General features: G+C 38.5%; 1 protein-coding gene and 1 long non-coding RNA gene across 3 annotated transcripts; both read right to left on the bottom strand.

Annotated features, from left to right (window-relative positions):
- Positions 1–399: 399 nt before the first annotated feature.
- On the bottom strand, positions 400–13419 carry LOC110961249 (GTPase IMAP family member 8-like). 2 transcript variants are annotated; one of them, XM_022208789.2, is made up of 6 exons: positions 12725–13419; positions 9026–9745; positions 6698–7396; positions 4844–5623; positions 4480–4644; positions 400–3839 (listed from the first exon to the last, which is right to left on the bottom strand). In XM_022208789.2, the coding sequence occupies exons 1-6, from the start codon at positions 12738–12740 to the stop codon at positions 3673–3675; spliced, it is 2547 nt and encodes an 848-aa protein (XP_022064481.2). In that variant the 5' UTR covers positions 12741–13419; the 3' UTR covers positions 400–3672. The 2 variants fall into 2 exon arrangements, with proteins under 2 accessions (XP_022064481.2, XP_051802890.1); XM_051946930.1 differs by lacking the exon at positions 12725–13419 and having other exon boundaries at positions 9026–10262.
- Positions 13420–13725: 306 nt separating this feature from the next.
- On the bottom strand, positions 13726–22850 carry LOC110961248 (uncharacterized). Its single transcript, XR_007941347.1, has 7 exons — positions 20555–22850; positions 20153–20449; positions 18067–18369; positions 16951–17223; positions 16820–16861; positions 16046–16130; positions 13726–15948 (listed from the first exon to the last, which is right to left on the bottom strand). It is a non-coding gene; the product is annotated as an uncharacterized LOC110961248 (long non-coding RNA).
- Positions 22851–23793: the final 943 nt, after the last annotated feature.

Genomic DNA, 23793 nt, shown 5'->3' with positions numbered 1-23793 from the left:
TTTTGACTTCCATGCATAGTAAGTGGAAACAAACAAGCTTTAATGTATTGTGGAGTTAAAGTTGTTCCAAATGAGACCATTTTTGAGGAGATGAACATGTTCTTTGACCTGTGCTTTGAAGCTGGTGATGTATATGCAGATTTATAAAAGGAGCAAATGATTGCCACTGACAGAATGCTTCAGAGAGACAGCATAAATCTGTCTTCTTAACTTTAGGGCTTCTTCTGACAAATGGCAGACACAGATGACATGAAAGGAAACTTTGTTATCTCAAAAGGATATATTTACATTTAAGACAAAAGTGACGACCTCTCACATCACAAAAATAAAATGTTTCTTTTTTTTATTGATATTTCAAATGTCATCTGTGCAAAATGAAAGAAACCATAGTGACAAAAGCATTTTTTTATTTTTATTGCTTTAGCAGAAGAAGAACAAGAACAAGCAGGAACTGTCTAATAAGTTACATGGCATTCAGGATATTTAATTATCAAGCTCAAAATGTCAAAGCGTAAAGAACCACCATTATTTTTGTACCTCTGAGCCCGACTCTGGGCTTCATTTTCTTATTAAATTAGTCAGGTGTAGTGATTTTTTTTCACTGTGGGAAAACTTCAAGTGCAGTCTGGCATTAAATTGCAAAGATTTAATCTTTCCTTTTGAAAATAGAAATACAAATTACATTGAGTGATACATTTTTTCATCTCAGTGGGGAAATTCTGCAGCTTCTACGTGAATACAAATCCAATGAGACTGTTTTCGGATTGTCTTCTCTTTGCTGTGGATTGTTATTTCTAGCAAACTAAATAAAACTGAATCACAGTGAAATAGTTTACACGTCAGATTTACAATCTTTTCTCCATTAAAAATGTATAATTACAACAAATAATACACCTGAGCTACTATAAAGACAATATATGTTCCTGCTTAATGCATATATTATACAGTATTATATCTTACATCAACTTTTTCCAACCAAAAACTTTTATTTTGTTAACAGTAAAAACATGGATATTAAGTTTACAAATGTGTACAGCTTAAATAAAGTATTTAAGGTTAAAGCCTCATATTATACCACATCCCACAAAATTACCACCAGACTGAATCAGCAAATGTTTGACACAGTGAATAAATGTACAAAAATGTTGTATATTTAAGAAAGATGGAATCTTATCTACCATTTTATGCCTGTTAAAACTCTTTTACCCACTTCACAGGGAAAGCGGAGTGTTATCAGTTACTATAATGTTAATATTATGTTAATATAATACCTTGTACCACTTTAATTACACGGATTCTTCAGAATGAGACACCAAGAGACATTTCATCCTGACTTAGTGCTTAGTGAACAATTTCATATAATGTCTCATATAAAGGTGTTCTCTGGTCTAATAAACCTAATACCAAGAAATTTTAAATCAATGTGATGCTCTCAGTTATTAACAATTCTCTGCCACTAATCAGAAATCTAAAGTGAAGCTTTCGCCAAGATTTCTTTCAAATGTAGGTTGCCCAGTTTAAATACGGTTATTTTCTATCGCAACAGCAAGGAGTCCTTTTTGGTCCATTTATTTTTCCAAGTTCTGCAGATAAATGCTAATTGCGACGTGAGTTCATAACTTTCATGAGTCACGTAGTGAAGAAGTGTGTGTAGATTCTAAGTCATCCAGGTCATGATAATCCTGCAAGATTCCATAAAAAGCAACTGAATTTCTTTCATTTTTTTAAAGTTCCTGGAGATGTTTTACCTCTCGTCTTGCAGCCTTCTTCAGTCCAAAACTGAAAGTCTCAAAAATTATCCACATATTTTGAAAAAACTGGCAGTTATCTCCAAAAAACGCTTGAAAAATTAAAAATTCAGCCAAGCATTTCCTTGCTGCTGTGAAAGAAATTAACCTTATTTAAACTTTACAATCTGGTTTTCGTTAATACCAAGACTCAATTTACGAGGCCAAATAAAATCAAGCCAGGTGCTAAAAGCTGCAGTTCCTCAAATGCCCACTTGAGACTGGCTTGAAAAATGAGTCAATCCCCATTGGCCACAATGTTAAAATGCTTGACTTTACAACTGATTTTAATATGTTTACAGCCTGGTATAAAAGCTGTTTTGGTCTCTATAGCTAATTTTCCCATTCATGACAACAATATGTGCGTTGAGGTTTTATACAACTCACCCATTTGAATTGTATTAAGACTTAAAATTAAGAATAATTAAGCTTACGGCTGCTTACAGTCCCAGTTCATAGTCCAGATATGTTTGAATGGAACACCTCAGCTCCATTAATGCTCCAATTATTTTCTTATTTTGGGATTAGTCAGGGGTCAGAAGACGTGCCAAGATGATTACATACCACACTGAGCTCAAAAACATCGGTCAAGAAATCTATGGATGGCGTCACAGAGATATTTATGAGCAACCTAAGATTTTATCATTGAGTAAGAACATTTTTTTGCCACCATTAACAACATTATCTCTCCATTTTGGGACTTCAAATGTGATTTCAAAGACCTGCTATTTCCCCAATCTATCATTCACACAAAATTTCATGTCCCGATTCACCCCACTGAGTGCTCAGGAGATGTGTGAAATTAGATGTCCAAAAATACCATCTTTTGAACTCCAATGATACAGAAATCCAAGTAAGTGCCTCCAGTAATATTAAGATTGAGCACTGCATCTACTGTATTAGTTACCTGTCTGAATAAATTAGATGGTGTTGTCGGCTTTGATTCTGACTTCAGCTTTGAGCAGCACATTGCAAAACTTGCACAAACAACTTTTTACCAACTAAGAAGCACCAGCAGAGTATGACCTGTTTTGAATTTTAGAGACAGAAATGACTTTGCATGCTTTTGTCCCCTTTCATGCTTGGATTGCTAAACAGGTTTTTTGCAGAACAGAACCCAAAGTTTTACAGTGGCTTCCAGTATGTTTTAGAATTGATTTTTAATTACTTTTATAGCACTAAGCGGTCTGACTCTTACTATTTGGGCTTGTTTACGTTTGTTTTTTTGCTCACCTGATAATTCTATATGTTCCTTATTTGATATTCCGAATAAGCGTCAGTGTAGTAAAAACAAAGACAAAACTTTGAAGGTAAGTGTAGGATGGTTTTCAAAGGGGGTCAGACCTTTCAGAATAAAAGCCCTCAGGCTCTTTAACACCTGGCCTGAGGATATGAGGCAGGATGAGACCATGGAGTCGTTTAAAACTTCCTTCTTTAGGAATCCTCCATGTTTTCAATTGATTTTGTTCTTTGGGATCAGCTTTCCAGATAGAACTAAACTGTAGTTTAGCGTGTCTAACCCTTTGTAACTTTTTTGAATAAGTAGCCACATGAGTGTAATATTTACAAGAATATTAGTAGTGCAGTTTGGCTATGCACAAATTCTCCTTTGCAGGAACACACTGAAACAGCTGAGGGTTTAGTTCCTTGCCCAAAGGTACCTCAACAGTGCTAATAAGTCAAATGCAAGCAGCTCTTTACCCAGATTCATCGAACTGATCCAGGACGCCTCAACAGTTCATCGACAAGCTACATCCTGTTACTGCTGCCCATTAAGTACTGTGTCATATTTCTACTGTGTTATGCTTTCCTGATGTTGATTTCAAAAATTCCATTATTGCACTTACTGCATTAAATTTTCAATGAATCAGTCCATTGAAACTTTTCATTTAGGCATGTCCATGTCCTTGTTAAAGTCGTAGATAGATGCGTATCCTGACGTTTCAGAGAAGTTCAGGGTCAGCTGGCTCTCCGTATTTGTGCCAATCTTAAGTGAGGATATCCAATTCAACACTTTGTCAAAGTTGCTGGGTGCTGAGCTCTCTCCTTTCACTGAAAATGAGAAACAAAAAAATATTTTTTTCTGTGTTTTTGCTCAGTAGTAACGTGAAGACTCGGAATTGGGCCATTTCATCTCAAAACTTCAAATTTGTGCAACAATTTCTGCTTGACCATCACTGATTTTACAAAAAAATGGATATTAATAAAGATATTTGTGTAGTTTTACCTTAATATATCAAATAGTTTCTGAGATTTCTTTTCTTTCTGATTGCCCGTTGGTCTACTCTCAGCCCACTTTTTTGCACACTAAAATTTGAGTCTGTGTTTGAATGGCACTATCTTAGGGACTATTAAAGCTAAATCCCATTTTTTTTTAAACTGTCATTTCTCATTATCTTTTTAATTCAGAATGTGCAATATTGAACAAGTAGATCAAATCGTCTCTGATTATGGATGAGCTGAAATATGAAAAAAACGTAAATGTAAAAAAAAAATCCCATCTTTGAGCTACCACTAACAATAAAATGGATAATGAAAAAGTCAAAAAGTGATATTGTCTAAACCACCTGCAGCTACATGTCACAATATTTACTTGATTACCAAAATGACTGATTGAGCAGGTATGACAAGTTGTACTTCCAGCTGATGCTATGCAATGCAGTTACTCAGTTACAACACAGTTTATACTTACAGTCAGGAAGTAAGAACTCCTTGCTGTTCCGAAGAAGAATGGTGGATGTCAGTATGTCTTTGTCAAGCTTCTCGATTTCCCTGTTGATTTTTGCGTCGACTTTTTCCTCCTTTTCATCTTTCTTCTTCTGACCAATTCCTTTGGCTTTGATTTTGTTCTTGTCAACTAACAATGATAATCAGAGCACATGATTAGAGTGTGTATGTAATCCAAGATCTTCAACATAAAGCAACTGCACTTCATGCTTGGATTCTTTGAACCTAAATGAGTCGTCCTGTTGCTTTTTATTGAAATAAGAACATATTTACAATATACTATGATGAAGAAAGACTTTCTTGTTGACCTACTGCTGTGAAATACTCACTCAGTGTCCTGGGTCTTTGGCTTGCCACACTTTCCCTGATGTCAGCCTGCAGCTCGAGGAGTTTTTCCTTGAAGCTGATCATCAGCTCCAGCTCCCTCCTCCTGTACTCCTGCTCCAGCGACTTCTTCAGCACATGTTTCAGCTCCCTCTTCTTGAACTTCTCATCAATCCTCAGGTGGACGTCTTTCATGTCAGGGCAGAAGAGCTGGCCGCTGTTTCCCGCCACCATTTCTTCTACCTTCTCAAACAGCTCTGTTACCTGAGTCATATCAGCTTTCTTCATATTGTTGATGGTGTAATACCTGTTCTCACACTTGTCCACCAGCCAGCGGAGAGCGCTGTGCTCCCTCTCGATATGCTCCTCTACAGATTTATCTTCCAGGTTGTCTCCGTATGTGAACAGAACCATGGTGTGTTTCCAGATACCTTCATCAAAAAGGTTCATGTGATCCTCCAGGGCAGCCAGCTGAGCTTGTCTGAACCTCAGGTCTAAAGGAACCACCAGGAGAACAGCATGAACCCCAGGCGGGCTCAGTGACAGACCTCGGACAATTTCTTTGTCCATGTCTTCGGTGCAGCGAGAGGTTTCCTTCCACCAGCCCGGAGTGTCGATCACTGTGACCAGTTGATCGGATACTTCCTCCACCTCCACCTGACACTGCTCGTTCGGACAGGTGTCGAACACTTGTTTACGGAGGAGGGTGTTTCCTGTTGCACTTTTTCCGGATCTCTTCTGGCCAAGCATCATGATCTTCATCTCCTGCAATTTATTACTGGACTCTGAACAGAATAAAACAACTGTCAGTGCATGATGAAAGAGAAAACTCACTTAGTGCACGCACAATTCTACACTGTCAAAAAATCCAATGCAAAAATAAATGGTCACAATCTGGCAGCAAGGGTGCCTCAAAAAGTATGTTAAAAATGGTGGAATACTGTTACATTTGCTAACTGTAAAAACAGCTTAAAAAGAAAAAAATAGTGATATTTGTAGCCGATTTCAATACAGTAAAACATGGTAAGTTTACAGTAATGCATTGTAAAAGAATGTATTACTATTTGTAAGTATATATATAGAGAGAGAGTTTAAATGATTATAGATAACTGAAATACAACAAAAATAGCAGAATTTGGAAAATGATGGAAAAAAACTTCTCATTTTTACAAACACTGATATTTGATGTTGACATTATTTACAGTTTTGACTATTTTTTGTTGTTGTTTGCAATTAATTGTAAATTAATACCTCTTTTCTGTGATTTACTTGTTATTATCTGTAATTTCACAAAATAAGGAAAATCTGTCAAAAATATTTTTTTTTCTCTTTTTTTTTTTTTTACATTGTAGTGAACTGTGGACCTGTAAAGTTACACTGTTAGACATGAGGGAACATGCATGTCCGGTCCAGACTGCAGTAAAAACCCCATCAACATTTTTATGTTTACATCGTTGGAAAAGAAGGAAAAATTACCACTTGCATTAAAATCGGGACTCATATCGCAATTACAATATTTGCAAAAATAGTTGTAACATTTTTGTTGTTGTTGTTGTTCAGCCCAACTCTCTTCGTCTCTTTGGTTTTAATGTTGTGGCTGATAAGTCTGTGTATAGACAAAGCCAGTATATTGCTTATGTGGCCAGCACTGAAGTGAAATAATTACTTAATAACCCTACAGACTATCATCCTCTAACAGTCTCAACATTATGAGCTTCACCAGACTGTTATTCCCTGCTGCTCTGTTGTAATGAATCGTATTTATGTAATTTCGTTCCCCCCTGATAGTGTGGAAACAGCTCTGACAGTGCCGGACTAATTTACTTGTGACACTAATACCAGATGACTGTGAAGCAAACCTCTGAGGGATGTTCTTCTGGCCTTGATTTGACTTTGCCTGAGCGTCGCTGCCTCTTCCACTCGCCTTCTTCTCTCTTCGATGGTCAGAAATATCTGCTCATCTGGAACAAAATGCTTCCAACCGTTTCCAGCCACAGTGCCGGTGATTGTCTCCAGCAGCTCTGTGACTTGTGTACCATCATTTGCATCCTTGTTATTAAGGACGTTGTATCTGTTCCCGCATTGTTCAACTAGTCTCTGTAAGGCCTCCCCTTCGCCCTCGATGTATTCCTCTATGGTGTGTGTTCCCAGCCAGTCTCCTCTGGTGAAGACTATGACGGTGTGTCTCCAAACTCCTTCTCCGAGAAGCTCCATGTGTGTCGTTGCTGCATCTAAGAGTTTGCCATTGAAGGATGCGTCTGCGTCTATCATCAGCAGGAAGACGTGAGGCCCAGGGGGGCACAGAAACATGCTGCGCATCACCTCCTCTTTGATTGCTTCAGGAGTGTCAAACGCAGGGAAGCCTTTCCACCAACCTGGCGTGTCAACAAGAGTTATTTCAGTTTTACCCACAAAACCCCGCCGGGCCACTGACTGCGCCGTTCTTTTTGCATCTTCTTGCTCTTTGAATCCCAGGATGGTGTTCCCCACTGAGGTTTTCCCAACACTGCGGCTTCCCAAGAGAATCATCTGGAGCTTCGAGGCGGTTTTCTTCTCTTCTATTTTCAAACAAAACACAGATTGATTAGGAGCTCGCAGCAATTTATTCAAATCATTAAACTTGGCAAACTACAAAATATCCTGACAGCGGGTTTGACTAACTTCATATTTAGGTAGATAATTTAAAAAAAATCAACACCATACAGAATAACAGATGAAGGCAAAAAGTTTAAACAAATCTTTGTTCTTGTCATTTTAACTCCTATTTTTGCACCTCTATTATATATGAATAGTTAAATTCTTTCTTATTTAAATTCTCCTTTTATGGTTTCACTTTTTAGTTTGTGGAATCTAATTTGGAAATTCATCACTTGGTTTTTTATTCTTCACCAGGTTCTCCACATGTATAAAGACGAAAGTAATAGTTTGGCATTTTAAAATATTGCTCATTGAGTTTCTTGCCATTAGTTAGATGAGAAGACTTGTAACGTCTGAATGCTAAACATGCTTTAGCTTTGTATAAAGGCCGTAAGCAGGAAAAAAGTAGTCTGGCTCTAAGTCCGAGGTTTTTTGACACCTGATCAAAAAGGGTTTTAGCCAATGTCAAAGCAAATTGGGGTTTCATTTACACAAGCAAAACAGACACATTTGTTTATCAAATGAACAGAAATAAGAGGAAAATTCATATATTGATGTCAAATAAGGCATCACAGACGTATTCCCGTTACTAAACACAGACAGACTGTGCTTACTGCTGTGTAGAGTCACCCCCAAAAAGCCCATTCTGAGCCAGGATAAAGTCAGAAAGTGAACAAAATCTGCCTAATTCTCACTTATGTTATATTTCATTTGTGTTTAACCTCAAAATCTACCAATGGATGTGAAAGATATTCTGTCTTATCATAAATAGTCAAATTGTACAGAGCCAGAGACTATGAAATGACTTGTCAGATTGTCAATTTTCCAGTGGTTCTTGAGCAAATATGTGGCGTGTGATATCATCGGGTAAATTTCCAAGAGAAATACCCTATGATTGACTCAGCTGTGACTAATAGTCACATGAGCTTTGAGTGAACTGCAGGCTTTGTTTTCTCCCCTCTCTGCAGAGCGGAGAAAACAAAAGAGATAAAAGACACAAACTTGTTCAATCAAATCAATGCAACATGGTTCACAAACAGTGTGCAGAGGAGCTGAGGTTGTTGGAAGACACATTCAGCATGGGGAAATATCTTTCTAGAGTTGCAAAAAATTTGTTCATGTTAACCCCAGTGTTTATTTGGTTTTTCCATTTTTTGTCAAACAACTAATCAATGAAATTCCAACTTTCATTTTTTCTTTTTTTTCCTTTTCTTTTTTTAAATAAAAAATAGCTGGACAACAGGAACAAAGAAAACTCCCATGATCTGCTCGGGGTTAAGATGGTCAATCTGTACCAAAAACTCAACAATAATTAGTCATTTCACAGGGGATTTATGTGATGGACAATTTCCTGGAAGGGAGCGATTGTCATTCGGGGAAGTCATTTACCAAATTAGTTTCCTGCTTTCCTGCTAAACTAATTTAAGTGGTTGTTGGTTGTAGCCGCACAGACTTAAAGGAGGCATTGATCCTCTCATCCAACCTGACAAAAAAGTATATTCTCCAAAATTTTATTGAGTTTGTTTGAGTGCACCTACTGTCACATTTACCTTGAATGAGTGTCATCATGTGCTGTCGTTGCTCTTCCACTCCTGTCCGTCTCTTTCGTGCCCTTTCAGCCACCTCTTGTTGCTTCTCTCTGATGATCTTAAAAGTCTGTTCGTCTATCTCGTAGTAACTGTCGTTGTTGTGCCACACCATCTCGTCTATCTTTTCCAGCAGTAGGGAGACCTGAGATGTGTTGGTTTTCTCCTTGTTATTAAACACATGGTACCTGTTCTTGCACCTTCCTATCACCCACTTCAAGGAGTCCCCCTCGCTCTCGATGTGCTGTTCTACCGTCTTCCCACCGAGGAAATCCCCACAGGTGAACAGCACCATGGTGTATCGCCAAACCCGCTCCCCCAGGAGCTTCATGTGATCCTCCACAATTTTCCTTTGCTCCACAGAGAAAGCAGAATCTATTGGAATAACAAGGAGGAAAGCATTCGGTCCGGGCGGACACTTGGACGGGTTAAGTTTGAACCTTTGCTTGTCCCCCTCTGGGATCTCAGTGAGGGAAAGAGAGCTGCTCCATCCGGCGGCATCCACCACAGTGAGCTTCCTGCCCTCCACCACTCCATGTCTCACTTCAGACTGAATTGTTCTGGTTCGGCCACACTCAAACCTTTCCTTTCTCAGGATGGTGTTTCCAGAACAACTCTTTCCACCCCATCTCCCACCAATGATCACAATCCTGAGCTCTGGTAAGGTGATGATCTCTGTGTCCTCTGAAAGAGAAAGGAAAAACATTTTTGGGGTTCAGACATGCTGAAATAAGGAATGGCAGTTCTACCAAAATGTCAAGTTTTCAATCAGCTTGAGGAACAGCTTTTTGACTTGATGATGATGCATGTTGTTGGATCAAATTGGCAAAGAATCTTTCATAAAAGGAGGCAAGCAGAATGCAATCCATCAGTTCAGAACCGGAGTGACATGGTTATCACACCACACGCCTCTGCTGCTTTAGATGACTGACACGAGAGGAATGCTCTGGGACGCTTGAGCCTGGCAGAGTTATTTTTGGCTTTGTTAACTCCTTTCATTTAGAATACGGAGTCTGATGAATAGCAGTGAAGTGAAACAAAACCAAAATAGTGAAACATTTTTAGAATGACCCTGAACCACAACAAATCATTTTTTGCAGCAAAGTGAACCGAAGCCACAAGGGAAGAAAAAAGACCAACAAAATCAGCACAGAATGACTCATCACCTCTGTGACAGTTCAGAAAATATGCAACCAAAACAGACAACAAAACACTTGTGTGATATCTGTGCCAGTGCAATGCAAAAACCAAATGCTTCATGAGTTTTGGTTCTTTCATAGATTTAGTATTGGTCCTCTGAAAATATGACAGAATGTGCTGGGTCATAAATATACGTACAGCAAATTTAATATTTCATTAAATGTCCTTTGGCCATTTTCACCTTAACTGGGGGCTTTAATTAGCCATCCAAAGCTTCTAATTGTATCTTTGTTCACTCCTCTTGACAGAATTGGTGCAGTTCAATTAAACTTATTGACATTTTGACACTGACATATTTCCTCAGCACAGTCCACAGATCCTCAATAGGTTTTAAATCAGGATTTTGGAAAGGCTGATCTTTAACCATTATCTTAATTAAAGCCATTTTCGCACCACTTTTGATGTGTGTTTAGTGTCGTTGTGATGTTGAAATACCCAACTGTGCCTAAGAACCAACCTTGTGGCTGATAATTTTAGGGTTTCCTGAAGAATGTAGAGGGTAAACCTCCTTCTTCATTATTCATATTAGTTTGTGTAAAGCACCCATTCCTTTGGCAGCAAAAGAACCCCAGAGCATAGTAATACCACCACCATGCTTGATGGTAAATATGATATTCTTGGAGTTAAAAATTTCACTTTTTCTCCTTCAAACATATTTCTGGATTTAACTTTACTCCCGAAAGCCTTTTCTTTGTCCATGTGATCAGCAGCAAACTTCAGCTGAGCCCTAAGACTCTGTTTCTATGGGAATCCTTGCATGTCAGCCTTTTACCCCAGGCATAAACAAACTTGACTCTGGCACCTTTGCTCCAGCAGCCACTAATATATTGCAGATGTGCTTTATAATGATTCTTGGTTGACTCTTGAGCATCCTGACCATCTGTCTCTCAGCAGCAGGTGATAGGTTGTGTTTTTTTCCTGACTGTGGCAGTAGCAAAACTGTGCCAAACACTTTCTCTCACAATGCTTGCACAGATGGTTTGGTGATTTTGAAATGGCTCCAAGTGACTTTACTGACGGTCAATGATTTGTTTTTTCAGATCATTGCTGTGCTCCTCAGACTTTCTTACTGTAGTGTTTGTGGCAGAATCCATCTATCAAATAGGTCCTATTTTGATTATCTCAGAGGAATCAGCAGCTGTAGTCAGTCATAATCACTGACAAGAAGTTAAGAGACCATGCCACTCTGAAAATTTCATTAACAAGAACACCAAAACTAACAAGCTGCTGTCTGTATATTTTTGACCCTGCAGATTTTGTTGTCGATCTGCAAGACAGCAATGAAAGGATTTCTCTCATCCCTCAGTCATCTTCTATTTTATTTTATTTTTTGGAATAAAGAAAGCAGCACAAACTTAACAGCAACAGGAAACTATGGCGAGAATGAAGTCAAAAACAACTCAAAGACCTATAAAAGAAATGTCACCTTGGTAGGGATTATAGGCCCAAACAAAAACAAGAAGCCAAGATAAGAACAAAAAATGACAGTGATGGTGTTTGAGATTTAGCGTTTATGAGCGTGTGTATAAACGAATATAATGTCAATGTGTGCACACAAGTCCTAAAGCATACCTGTGTGTCTTTAAACCCTTATGAAAGGAAACAAAGCAGCTCAGTTCTAGTTAGATATGATCAGGTAGTTAAATGAGCCTGAAATTTACATTTAGAAGAGAAATCTAACTGTTCCATAGCTGAGTGAGGTTATTATTAGAGATTAATAGCCTTTTTCCCCCACATATTTACAGAAAATCAAAGGAGTGGGGTGGATTTCTTTTAAGGAAGACACTTCTTGTTGGAAGCTGACAGGAATTGAATCTTTTCTGTTTTCCTAGCATAACCAAAATCCGGTCTAGCTGGTTTATTTGCACACGCTACGTTGTGTTTCACTGCACACAGTCTTGTTTGCGTCAAAACTGCTTCCTTGTTTTGATCTTAACTGTTGTAAAGGAAGGTTTTTCATGCATTTTTCACTGCTTCCTAGAACCTATCAGTCAATCAATTGGTCAAAATGTATTTATAAAGCACTTTGCAACACTCAAGGTGGCCAAAGTGCTTTTCAGTTAAAATCAAACAGTAAGATTTGAATAAAAGCAAATTAAAAGAAAGCAACAATAAAACACATGTCAAAAAATTTAACCAAATAAAATGTCACCGCATTACTCAGTACTGGTGCGCATGTCAGGGGACAGTTTGTTTCCAAAGTCTGAGCCCAGCAACTGAAAAAGGCTCGCTCTCATTCTTTCTACCTCACCCAGGAACTTGCAGAAGTAGCTAACATGACGTGGACGTTAATGCCCTGTTAGGGTTTCGGTGTGTTATACTGAGCAATGCATATATAATAGTAAGGCTTTAGATAAAAACAAACGCATTCATACAAAATATTAAGTCATTTTAGAGAATAAAGTGTAAAAGCTTTATTTTATTATGTCAATGACTCTACCCCATTTTTCTTGATTAACTCACCCGTATTGATGTCCATTTTCTCTGGTCTTCTCTTTTTATACCTCCGTTAGTTCCTACCAACTGAACAACCCCCAGCTTTCTACAAAGGTCAGTGGATAGAATCTGTCTCCAGGTAAAAAAAAAAATACTTTAAGAAATCAGGTATTCAGGCACATTTTAACAGCCAGTCTGCACAGCCTCCATTGTATGCAGTGTGACAGCTTATCAAGCTGCAGATTCTACAACACCCTCTGCATGACTAAAAACCGGTTGGACTAGCTCATGAATAGCTTGTTGGAGCTTGTGAGCTGTGTGCAGACATGTAGTGAAGAAAACAACCTCTCAGTTACAAAGGATAACAAAGTCTGCAGAAGTTGCTTTGTTGTCTAATTTATGAAGGGTGTTTTATATTTTTATTTTAAAAATTGGAGGAAAAAGTCACATTCTTCATATTAAGCTGATCACAAGTGAAGCAGAATTAACCTTTGGTTTTTTATTTCTTTGTTGCTCCCATTCCAACGCTACACTGCACTCCTTACATAAGTGCATTTTTTATCAGACTGAACTCTGACATCTTACTGATGTTTTTGCACAAGTCAGCAAACTTCTCCAGCATGTCTTGCAGTGTTGAAGGGCTGCTGTATTCATTTTAATCTCTGTCCTAACCACAGAGCTGTCACCTTTCCGCACCAGAGCAAATCTTTGAAAATCCAAGACTGAAAATTCCCCTTAAACTTGGAAAACATTCCTCTGCCTGACTTGGCACCATGTCAGCATGCATAGTTTTGGTGTCACTGGATGATTATGTGTTTGTCTAAGGACTAACATGTGATCCTTCCTATCATTAATTAAAATCTTACGGTAATGAAAAGAAAATTAAGATGTAATCTAGTCTAATCAAGTTACTTTTCAGCCTCAAAGGCAATAATAAGCAGTAAAAACTCATTTGAAATGCTCAAATGAAAGGAAACAATGAATAAAAGAAACAATTACTGGATTAAATCAAAACCACAGACAAAGTACATGCACATCTATTTATTTTTGCAGGAATGTATTTAATTTACAAAAAAAAGCACTGTGTAGTTCAAGAATGAGTCATCCAATGTGCCATGACATCGCAATTATCCCGGCAGATACATAAAAGCATAGGGTCTCCGCAATGAAAGGCATCATTTAAATCCAGACCCAAATTAGCATCCAGAGGATTGTGGGATTATAAACCTGTCTTTCACACAGTCAGCTGGAGAAGAATGGACTATTATCTGCCCGAAGAATAGGTACAGAGTTTATATATGCTCTATAGGGTTTGACTCTCTCACTTCTTAAAAAATAAAAGATACCAAAAGTTCAGTACAGCAGAAACTGGACAGTGATGATGGGCAGTTTATAAGACAACAGAAGGGACTTGCAGACTGTTTTAGGGTGAATCTTTGGAGCTGGTTCCAACTGCAAGAAGTATCCAAATGTAACCTCTTTCAGTAGTCCGTATACGCCTGACCCCGGACCTGAAAATCTGCGAAGCAGGTCTCGATGCTGATTGGTTAATTCAAAGTGGACAATAACCATTTTTTCAACTCTTTCCACGTGTGCATCAAGCAGCAGCCATCTCCTCTCTAAAAACAGCATCAACAGTATAGAATTCCTCATATAGACTAAAATATCGCACTCTCCATTCTTCTGTTTCCTTCATGCTCATAGAAGTGGTGTTAAGTCCGGTTAGTTCTATTTGTTGTTGTCTTAGTGGACTCGGTTGTTAACGCCACAGTCAAAGCTGTCGGATGTTACACCACAATAGTAAAGGGCCAATTAAGAGGCCGTTCCTTTAACTGTAATTCTAACCCTGCTCTGAGCTCCTGCAGTGAAAAGCTGCTTAATCTGGACTTGTATTGTGTTCCTCTGTAGTTGCTTTGTGTCTCTATAACATCTACACAACGGTGCAATCAAGTATAAAAAGTCACAAAAATGAGACGACACGCACAAAAATAACACGAGTAGTTCAAAGGAACAAACAAAAAGGATCTGATCAAATCAAAACTGAAAGAAGCACTGAAGAAACAAGGTCATTTGGCAGACATATGACAGAGCCTTTTATACGATGATCCCAAAGTGATGAACCTGTTTATCTAATGGAATACTGATAATCAGAAATGTAATGGTTTATAATAAGGTCAATTAACTTTTATGAAAGAATAATTAACGTTTTCATGAACTTGTAAGCTCAATATCTTGTTCGTCGCAGCAGGATGAATTCATAGCACTACAAACTATGTAGAATTGTGCATATTGATAATTGAAATATAATACAAAGTTGAACACAAAATGTAGTTGATAAGTAAACAAACCTAATATACTTGAATCTAAAAAATTTCAAGTAAGAGACTTTTTTTCAAAAGTTGTGATTTTGAGCTCAGTTATAATTATCTGTGCTGAATCTTTAGTGCTTAAAAGATAAGATAATCCTTTAATACTCCCCACATCAGGGGAAATTTCCAATGTGTTTTGTTTCCAAAAAAAAAAAAACTTTAATAATTAATAAGTAATTAATGAATGATTGGTGCTGTCTGTTCCATGAAAATAAAAATGTCTAACTTTGGAGACGCTCATATGATCCTTTGATGCTGCAGATATGTATTAAACTCAAAGGAAAGACTCCTACAAACGGCTAGATGCAACAAACTAAATGTCACCTCCTGTTAACATTTTGTCTAAACCTGGATTACATGAATTATTGGTGCGTCTCATTAATCTGACCAGTTCCAGGCTCTTTTGCCAGTGCAGTAAAGGTTTATTTTGTGTTCCAGATTGTAATAGATGTGAAATTGTAGAGCAAAGGGAAAAGGAAAGGTGCTTTATGATTCCAGACCCACAAACTATGTTTTTGTTATGTGTTTATTTACTTGCTATGATTTTTGGATAAAAATTGATGCTAAAATGTAGAAAAAAGCCTCCCTAAAATCACATGACCATCTGTAAAGGTGACTGGATGCAGTAAACAGGGTTCTCATTCAGACGTGAAGCCAACACCTTCAAATGCAACCAGATTAACAAAAAAGAGTGAATGTCTTCAAGTAAAAGTGAACGTTTAAGTGCCAGGATATAAGCTCTTATCCAACAGATTGGACATCTCCATCCAGGACAGATCCCACTGCACTTCAGTCACGTCCTGCTTGGTTGCTGGAAGTGGAACTGCTGGTATGTTCTCTTTAGAAAGCGGCCAGCAGCTCTGAGTGCTGAACATCTGGTGCCTTTAAGCAAACAGAGCAATCAGTGAAGCACCTGTGATTTGTGCCAGCATATAATCAGCACGTATGCAATAAAAAAATAACAAGGAAAGTAACTTACTTTTAGCGACAAACGAGCCAAACACTGAGAGGAATGAGAATCAGAAGTAAAACCACACATGACACCAAGATCCAAATCCAGGAGCCTGATCAATAGAACAAAAAATATTTGTTTGAGCGTTTAAACAATCAGACAGTAATAAAGTTGTAACAGAAAATTATTAAGAGCTAGAATCACACCAAGAAACCTGTCAATATGGTGCATTGTAATTTCATTCATAGGATGTTTTATCATTACAAGCCCTATAAACCATTTGTAATTGCCCCTTTAACTTTCACTTCTGTTAAATAGACAACAATACACCTTTGTAAACAGTTAAGCACTTTTAGCTTACTGGTTTTCATTGATGCCGTCTTTGTATTCTGAAATCTGAGCTAGTTTAAAGTTTAAACATCTCACGAGTCTTTAAGAGATACTGAAAGCTAAAAATCCTGTGCTAACACCAAGTGATGTCGACAGTGTTTGTGGCAGGAAATACAGCAACTGATACAAGTCAGACAAATTTAGGAATATGTAGCCAAGAAGAAGTGTTTTTTTTTTTTTCATTTTACTTACAAGTTCAAAGTCCTTGAAAACAACAAAATGGATTTATGATTGACTTGACTGCTTATTAGAAGACAAATCTGATGTATTTTGGATATCTGAACATTTTTAAAATGCTTCATCATATATTAAACTCAAGTGTTAACTTTAGTTTTAACCAGTAATTATTACTAGCAGCAAGTATTCCCTCCAAAACTGGTAAATAAATGTATTAATAAGAAATTACTCTACCACCAATTGAGGCTGCTGCTCCATCTGCTGATGTGAAATTACCTGGAAGACATTTGACTGACATTACACAAAGCAGTATGATGAATATTATAAAACACAAATAACAAATGCAATAAAGCTGCACAGCTGACCTCGATCGGCTCTTACTGTTAACCAGGCCTCTGGACTCTCCATCTTTCTGTCCCTGGATACACATTTGTAGGCACCTTCATCTTCCAGTGTCACATTCTCAATTGTCATTTTTATTACTCTGTCTGAAACAGAAGAGCTGGAAGAGGAGATTTCTGCTCCATTTTTAAAGAAAGTTGCTTTATTGTGGTTGCCTTGCCAGAACTGACAGTACAAGACCACATTATCACCTTCAAACACAGGAAAAGCTGGAGTCTTCAAGATGATGTTGCCATCTGTGGGTCAAAGATAGAAGATATCATTAATTCCCCACATTGGAGTTTGATGTTTCTTTTGAAGTTCCTCTTTGTTCATTGATCAAACTCCTTAAAAACCCATCTAATAAATCTTTAAAAGATTTAGAAGATTTTGAAAAAAGGCTGGAATCACAGCAAAATAGAATTTCATATAGATGTACCCACAAACAAAATGACCTTGCGCTGAGCATAGACACGTGTTAGACGTGTACGTTATGTACGGATACCGAATCGTGTGACCTAAATATGTAGCGAGTTGCAGGAATTGATGGGGCTCAGAAACATCCCCACAATTCTATCAATTGTTCCTTGCATGATTTCCAATGGATAAGTACCGATAAGTCTGCAGCGGTCGATTAGTAGTACGATCCATTTATCCGTTTTTGAGTAATGTTGCGAACAGACAAACCAATGTTCGTCACATAACTCTGCCAAGGCTCCACCTCCTTGGCAGAGTAACAATGGAACAGTTCAGCCATACATGTTCAAGGCTAAAACTGATTTTGAAGAGGAATAATGGTACAGCCGACTCCACCCTGCAAGTTGACAGGACTAGTTCTTTGGATTTGTTATGTAAAGTCCTACAAGTGTGAATCTTTATTTATAGACTGCTGTTAGTAGGCTGTACTGTATTTTCAAAGTGCCCCATATGGGGATGTTAAGAAAGTAGAAAAAAAAACTTGATTTTCCCCTGGAGCGATCTTTAAATACTGTCACTCATTCAACACATTTAAAACCTTAGTCAGATATTTTGTGTTTTACTGTTTTTTGTTGTGTCCTCCTTAGTTTGTCCTGTATCGCTAAAACTGCTGTTAGACTCACAGCTTACTGTGATGTTGACTGAGCTGCTGCGGCCCTCAGAGTCCTCACACCAGTACAGTCCATTGCTCCCAGTGGCAGCAGTGAAGCCACACAAGTCGGGCTTGTCGGCAATAACAGCTCCCCCTAGTGGTGTACACTGATCAGATTGGAGGACTCTGGTCTTCATTGTTTCTCCTGGAGGGAAACGCCTCAGCTTCCAGCCTGTGGGGTTTATCTGAGACGAGGGACACTGCAAAGTGAAATGTTCCCCTCTGAAGATCTGTTTGGTGCTGGGAGTCAGAGTCAGGGATGGAGGAAGTAGATCTGGAGGACAGAGAAGACAGTAAGAACAATTTCACACCAAAGCAGCTGACAAATTGTTCATGCTGAAGTTTTATTTTTTAAATCTGATTATGATAAAGGCAAGGCAGGTTTTGTATCTTTGGTAGTATAAGAAGGCCAAAGGACCAAAGTCGACTTGTTAGGTAAGAACCTATCATTGACATCATTGACATGCCTCAACCACACCTCTAGTTACCTGACAGATGTACCTGGTTAACCTGTCCAGCACTGTTCATCCTGTTCTCACAACTCCACCCTCCCTTCATCCACCCATTCATCCTCCTACCTCCACATCCATTAATGCCTTTTCCCTCTTCTTTTTTTCTCTCCCCCACCCCAAATCTCCTTCTCTCAAACTTCCACCATCACAGCAACCAGACGACCTCCACATCCATCCAGCTCTACTCTGTGCCATCAAATCTATAAAACTTATATTGTTGTGACATGATCCCTGCTACTGAACCCCATATCTCTGTTAAATGCATTATAATTATCACATAATTATAGTTGATATTGTCAAAGTAATTGTCTTCAATGCCGCACTGGGCAATTATGAGAGGACCTTGCTGTAACACTAAACAGCAACACTAGAAAAAGCAGAGATGGTTGACAATTTGGTGCATTTCACTGTGAATAATCTAAAGTCCTTTAACCTGAAGTCAACTTAAACACCCCCTTCAATGAAATTCAAGTTTGCTACCTTGTTAACATGTCTTTATGTTGTCTTTCTATGCTAAAGGAGCCTGAATTACTTGAACAAACAACTTGCCGATTAGTTTTTACAGCTTTAAAGCAGAGTTGTAGGTGAGCTAGTGTGCTCGAGCTGCAGCATACAGCAGAGAAAGCAACGGAGACTTCATGGATGTGCACATTCTAGATGAAACAATGCTGTAGAATTACATCTAAGCCATTTTAAAGCAAGAAGGTATTTTCTTTTTTAAAGAAACTCTAAATAGGTGTATTTTGATAGTCAGATGTGAGGTTTTAGGGTTTAATCAATGCCTTGAGACAGACTTTGGTTTTCCTTCACCATGCATTGTTTGAAATGTGGTACAGATATCCGAGTTCTCTTTATTATTTGTGTCATTAATTTGGGCGAAATCCTCAGTTGTCCACCTTGTGGCACCATCAGGTGCTCAACAAACTAAAAATGGCTAAAAACTAAAAAGAGACTTTCATGCCACATGCTCGTATAATACTGCTCCACAAGTCTGCGCAATAACAAGACATGATAAACAAATATGTAAAATCATAGAAGGAGCCATAAATAATGAAGAGTAAAGAGAAAGTGAACCTAACGTGAAGCAACATTCTCAATCTGAGCATGTCAGCATTCAGCCTCACACAGCCTGTAGACTCTTTGTTTTTTTTAAATGTGCTGCTTGCTATAAGTTTTATTGGATTGGTCGATGGAACATTTTTGTGTGTGCTATGAGGCAAGCAAAGTTTTGAAAAGGAGACATTTGGCTTCTGTAATTATCATTTTAGGACTCAAGATTGAGCCTATAAACATCCTGATTATAGTAACCACAGAAATTAAAGCAGTCAGGCTGCACAAATGAATCAATGTCAGATTAACACAGTTGAAAAGACTTCTGGCTGATTAGAATTTGCATTGCAGCTTAACATTCTGACTTCAGTTGGTTCATGTAGAAGTGGCTGCAGATGTGCATCCCTATGCTAGAAGTCAAACCTGACTGCACAGCCTTTCCACCTGTGTGGAGCAGTAACCCGACGCCTCGCTGCAGAGGTTGTAGCTGCTCACCTGACACAATGAGCACGACTGGCTGGCTGCTGAGCCTTGCAGCCGTCCTGTTGCCCTCCCTGCGCTCTGCTTTGCACCAATAGCTGCCTGCATCCTCCCTCGTTACCGCGGTGATGGAGTAGCTGTCACCAGAGACCAGGTGCCTGGGGTTCGGGGTCACAGCAGTGTGTAGTTTGTACCACCGGTAGCTCCACACAGAGATGGAGTTGGGCTCCACTGTGCACTGCAGCAACACACACTCACCGAGGTAGATGTTTGACCCCGGGGGCCACACAGACACAACAGCCTTGTGAAGCTCTGCAGAAGCAGGAAAACTCCATTAGGGTCTTTTTCATGCTAATATCAAACATTCTGTAGTTTTGAGTCAGACAGGTGCGCACTGTCTTTATGTGTTTGCCGTACCTTCAAGTGTAGCAGCTTGCAGAACAAATGCACCTGAAACAAAGAGAAGCTATTTTACACAAACATCTCCTCGTCTGCTCGTATTCTAGTGCAGCTTGTTCCTGCCACACTGATGGGTACAGTATGTCTTCTCTTCTGTCTGCTCTGCCAGTCAGGAGGAAAAAATGTATTAACACGAACACAGCTCAGATGGTTTGTTCCCACATGGCGGCACGTCAGAGAGTCAGTCATGGTCCACTGCTGATTTTGGATTATATAATCAAGACAAAATAAAGTCACATTTAATGAAGTTCATCTCTGTAGGAAGGAAAGTAGATTTAGTTTGAATTAATTTAATGCACTAATTTGTTCTTTTTTTCTGGTAAAAATGTCTTTATTTATGGAAAAGAAAACACTAAATTCAGGAACCAGATGACAAAAGTGCTATATTTGACGTATGTTGTGAACTGACGCTATACAAATAAAAATGAATTGCATATGAGCATCACTCAGCAGGTGAAAATGAGTCATTCTCAGGTCAATAGCTAAATCCATAAAAACTCTGAGTTTTTTCCCACAAAAATTAACCCTTTCAACATTTAAAAAGACTTAGATGTCACTCTAAACTATTACTTTCTCTAGAATGTACACATCTAAGCCTCTCCTCATTCGCTGCTGCCTGAGCACACCAGCTCACCTATGACTCTGCTGAGACTAAATGCTAATATGCTACCATTCTGATGGATGATGTGTTTTGATTTTGGATTATATAATCAAGATAAAATAAGGAAATAAGGTCACATTTAAAGAATTTCATCTACAGGAATACATTTAATTTGTACTTTGCAGGAGGGAACGTTAACAGAGGTAGCAACTCACTGGTCTGATTTCTGGGGAATTTTCTGCACCAATTTGTTCTTTTTCCTGTTGAGAATGTCTTTATTTATGCAAAGTATCTAAAATCAGGCACCAGGTGACAGATCAAAAAAGTGCTTTTTTAGAAATGCAAAGATCCTGTAAGTTAAAGTGATGAGTTTGTGTCAGGTCAGTAATTAAACCCCTAAGAACTCTGTGTATCATAGTCGCATATTTTGAAATGTATTTTTCTTCACAAAAATAACACTTTTAAACATGAAAATGACTTAGATTTAACTCTAAACTCCTGATTTTGCTAGAATGTACACTTCTTTGCAGACCCTGAATCTCTCTCCATTCACTCCTCCCCATTTGCTGCAGCCTGAGCACACCAGTTCACCTATGACTCTGCTGAGGCTAAATGCTAACATGCTAGCATTCTGATACACACTGTAAGGTTTTGGATTTTGGATTACATAATCAGGGCAAAATAAAGTCATATCTTAAAAAGTTCATATCTACATTCATTGGCATAGTGTAGTTTGAACATTGTGGAGTGGGATTGGTGGTGGTGGTGAGTTCTGGTGATTTTTTCTGCACCAATTTGTTCTTTCTTCTGGTCAGAATGTCTTTATTTAGGCAAACGAAAACACAAAATTCCCGCACCAGGTGACAAACCCAACTATTATGGAGTCTCCCTCATTCTGTGCCACTTTTAAATATTTATTCAGCTTTTCTCATTTTATATTATTCCTGTTGAGTAAACACATACATTGACTTCATATACTCTCTTGTTTGTGTCTTTTGTTTAACGTGCATCTCTTCATGTCAACGATGAATTAAGCCATTTAAATATTTTATGTATACCTGGAATCCAGATGGGGTTCAGGAAGATTTCATTTCAAGTTCAAAACTTTCAGAACAAATCACACAAATCCGTGTTTGACAGGAAAAAAAAAAAATCATCTTTCTTGTTTTTCCTGCAGAGGACAGATGCACATGTTCTAAATATTGAAGCGTCCCCCCCTGAAATCTTACACCTACAGGCAAATGTACTTGTTTCTACAAGACGTATCAATCCGTCGCTCTGCTGAGACGCTGTTTCAAAGCCCATCCCAGCCACATTTCCTCCCCGACACACACAGTCACAGTGCTGCCACACAGTGTGACACAGAGCAGCGCTTCCTACTCCTTAATGAGACTGTTTAGACGACGATCATCCCCATGGGAACGGAAGGAATGTGCTCACAATTTGCAGTATTTTCCTGTTAAGGTACCCACACCATCCGCACACTGTGTAACACGGCGCTACTACAATCATATAGTTTTAAAACATAACTCACAAGGATGGAACACAACATTTTGGCAGGCCTGTCCAAAACACTTCCATTAGCTGCATTCGGATTCTGGCTGGTACACATCATTTTAATTTACCACTGTCTCAGACTCCCTGCTGCAGGCGGGCAGGCCAGTAAAATTTATAACCCGGCATACCAAACCACTGATATCTGCATCAAATAGGAGAGCAGCTTTGGGTCTACATCAGCTCTGCTTTGACAGCAGAATCCAGACGCCTCTTAAACACTGTTTTAGCACCAGTAAAGGATTTTAGTAATGAAACCACAGACATTTCTTATGAGTCTTCCCAGCAGAGACATGACTGAAAGCGTGTGACAGTCAGGTTTTATCTTTGATACTCACCCAGCAGTGACAAGATAAGGACGATGTTCATTCTGTCGAGGACTGAAAGCCCAGAATTAGATGTGGAGCTCCACTATTGTTCTTTCAAAAAATAAAGACATTAAAAAAGATCATTTTAAGATTTCCATTGCTTCAAATTTCTGTGTATTTCAGAAGCTCTGTGTCTGTTTTTCAGTCTGGAGCCTGTTTTATTTTAGAGGCCATGAAGACAGAGAATAATAGGATCTCTGAGGAGGAGTTTATCACAGCAAACCACAGCCAGAGATGGTCATCTTGGTGGAGACATTTCCTTCCTCCGTCAGCTAGTTAACAGGTGGAGCCATCAGACAGCAGAATCCAGCACAGACGGAAAGGTTTCAAACCACAATGCAACCAAATCACCAAGCACGTTTCATTTCCTCAGCTTCTTCTTGTTTTTCCGCTCATAATCTTGCTACAAATGTGAAAGTATTTTTGAGTTTTTGCTGCCAGATGCTGAAATCCACTCCTGCATTTTCACATTTTTATTCAGCCCTTCAGGTTGTTGCTCGTCTTTTATTGTTATCTTTTGTTTGCTCTATTTTTATCCCTCCTTTTCTTTCCAATACTTGCTGACGTGTGTGCTCATTTTCTCTTTGGGGAGCATTTCATTTTATTCACTATAATCCACTTAGATAAAGTTTCGGTAAATTAAATGAGGGAAATCTCAACCCCCCCAGTCTATT

Source organism: Acanthochromis polyacanthus, chromosome 4 (genome assembly GCF_021347895.1).
Source record: "Acanthochromis polyacanthus isolate Apoly-LR-REF ecotype Palm Island chromosome 4, KAUST_Apoly_ChrSc, whole genome shotgun sequence".
Classification (NCBI taxonomy): Eukaryota; Metazoa; Chordata; class Actinopteri; family Pomacentridae; genus Acanthochromis; species Acanthochromis polyacanthus.
The sequence above is the reverse complement of the archived record's forward strand: the minus strand, read 5'-3'. Positions and strand labels throughout refer to the sequence as shown.

Coding starts and splice junctions, on each gene's coding strand:
- LOC110961249 (XM_051946930.1), bottom strand. CDS start 9,767: ATGTTTTTCCTTTCTCTTTCAGAGGACACAGAGATCATCACCTTACCA. Junction 5,624..6,697: donor CAGAAGAACATCCCTCAGAG/GTTTGCTTCACA, acceptor TATTCTGTTCAG/AGTCCAGTAATAAATTGCAG. Junction 3,840..4,479: donor GGAGTTCTTACTTCCTGACT/GTAAGTATAAAC, acceptor TCTCATTTTCAG/TGAAAGGAGAGAGCTCAGCA.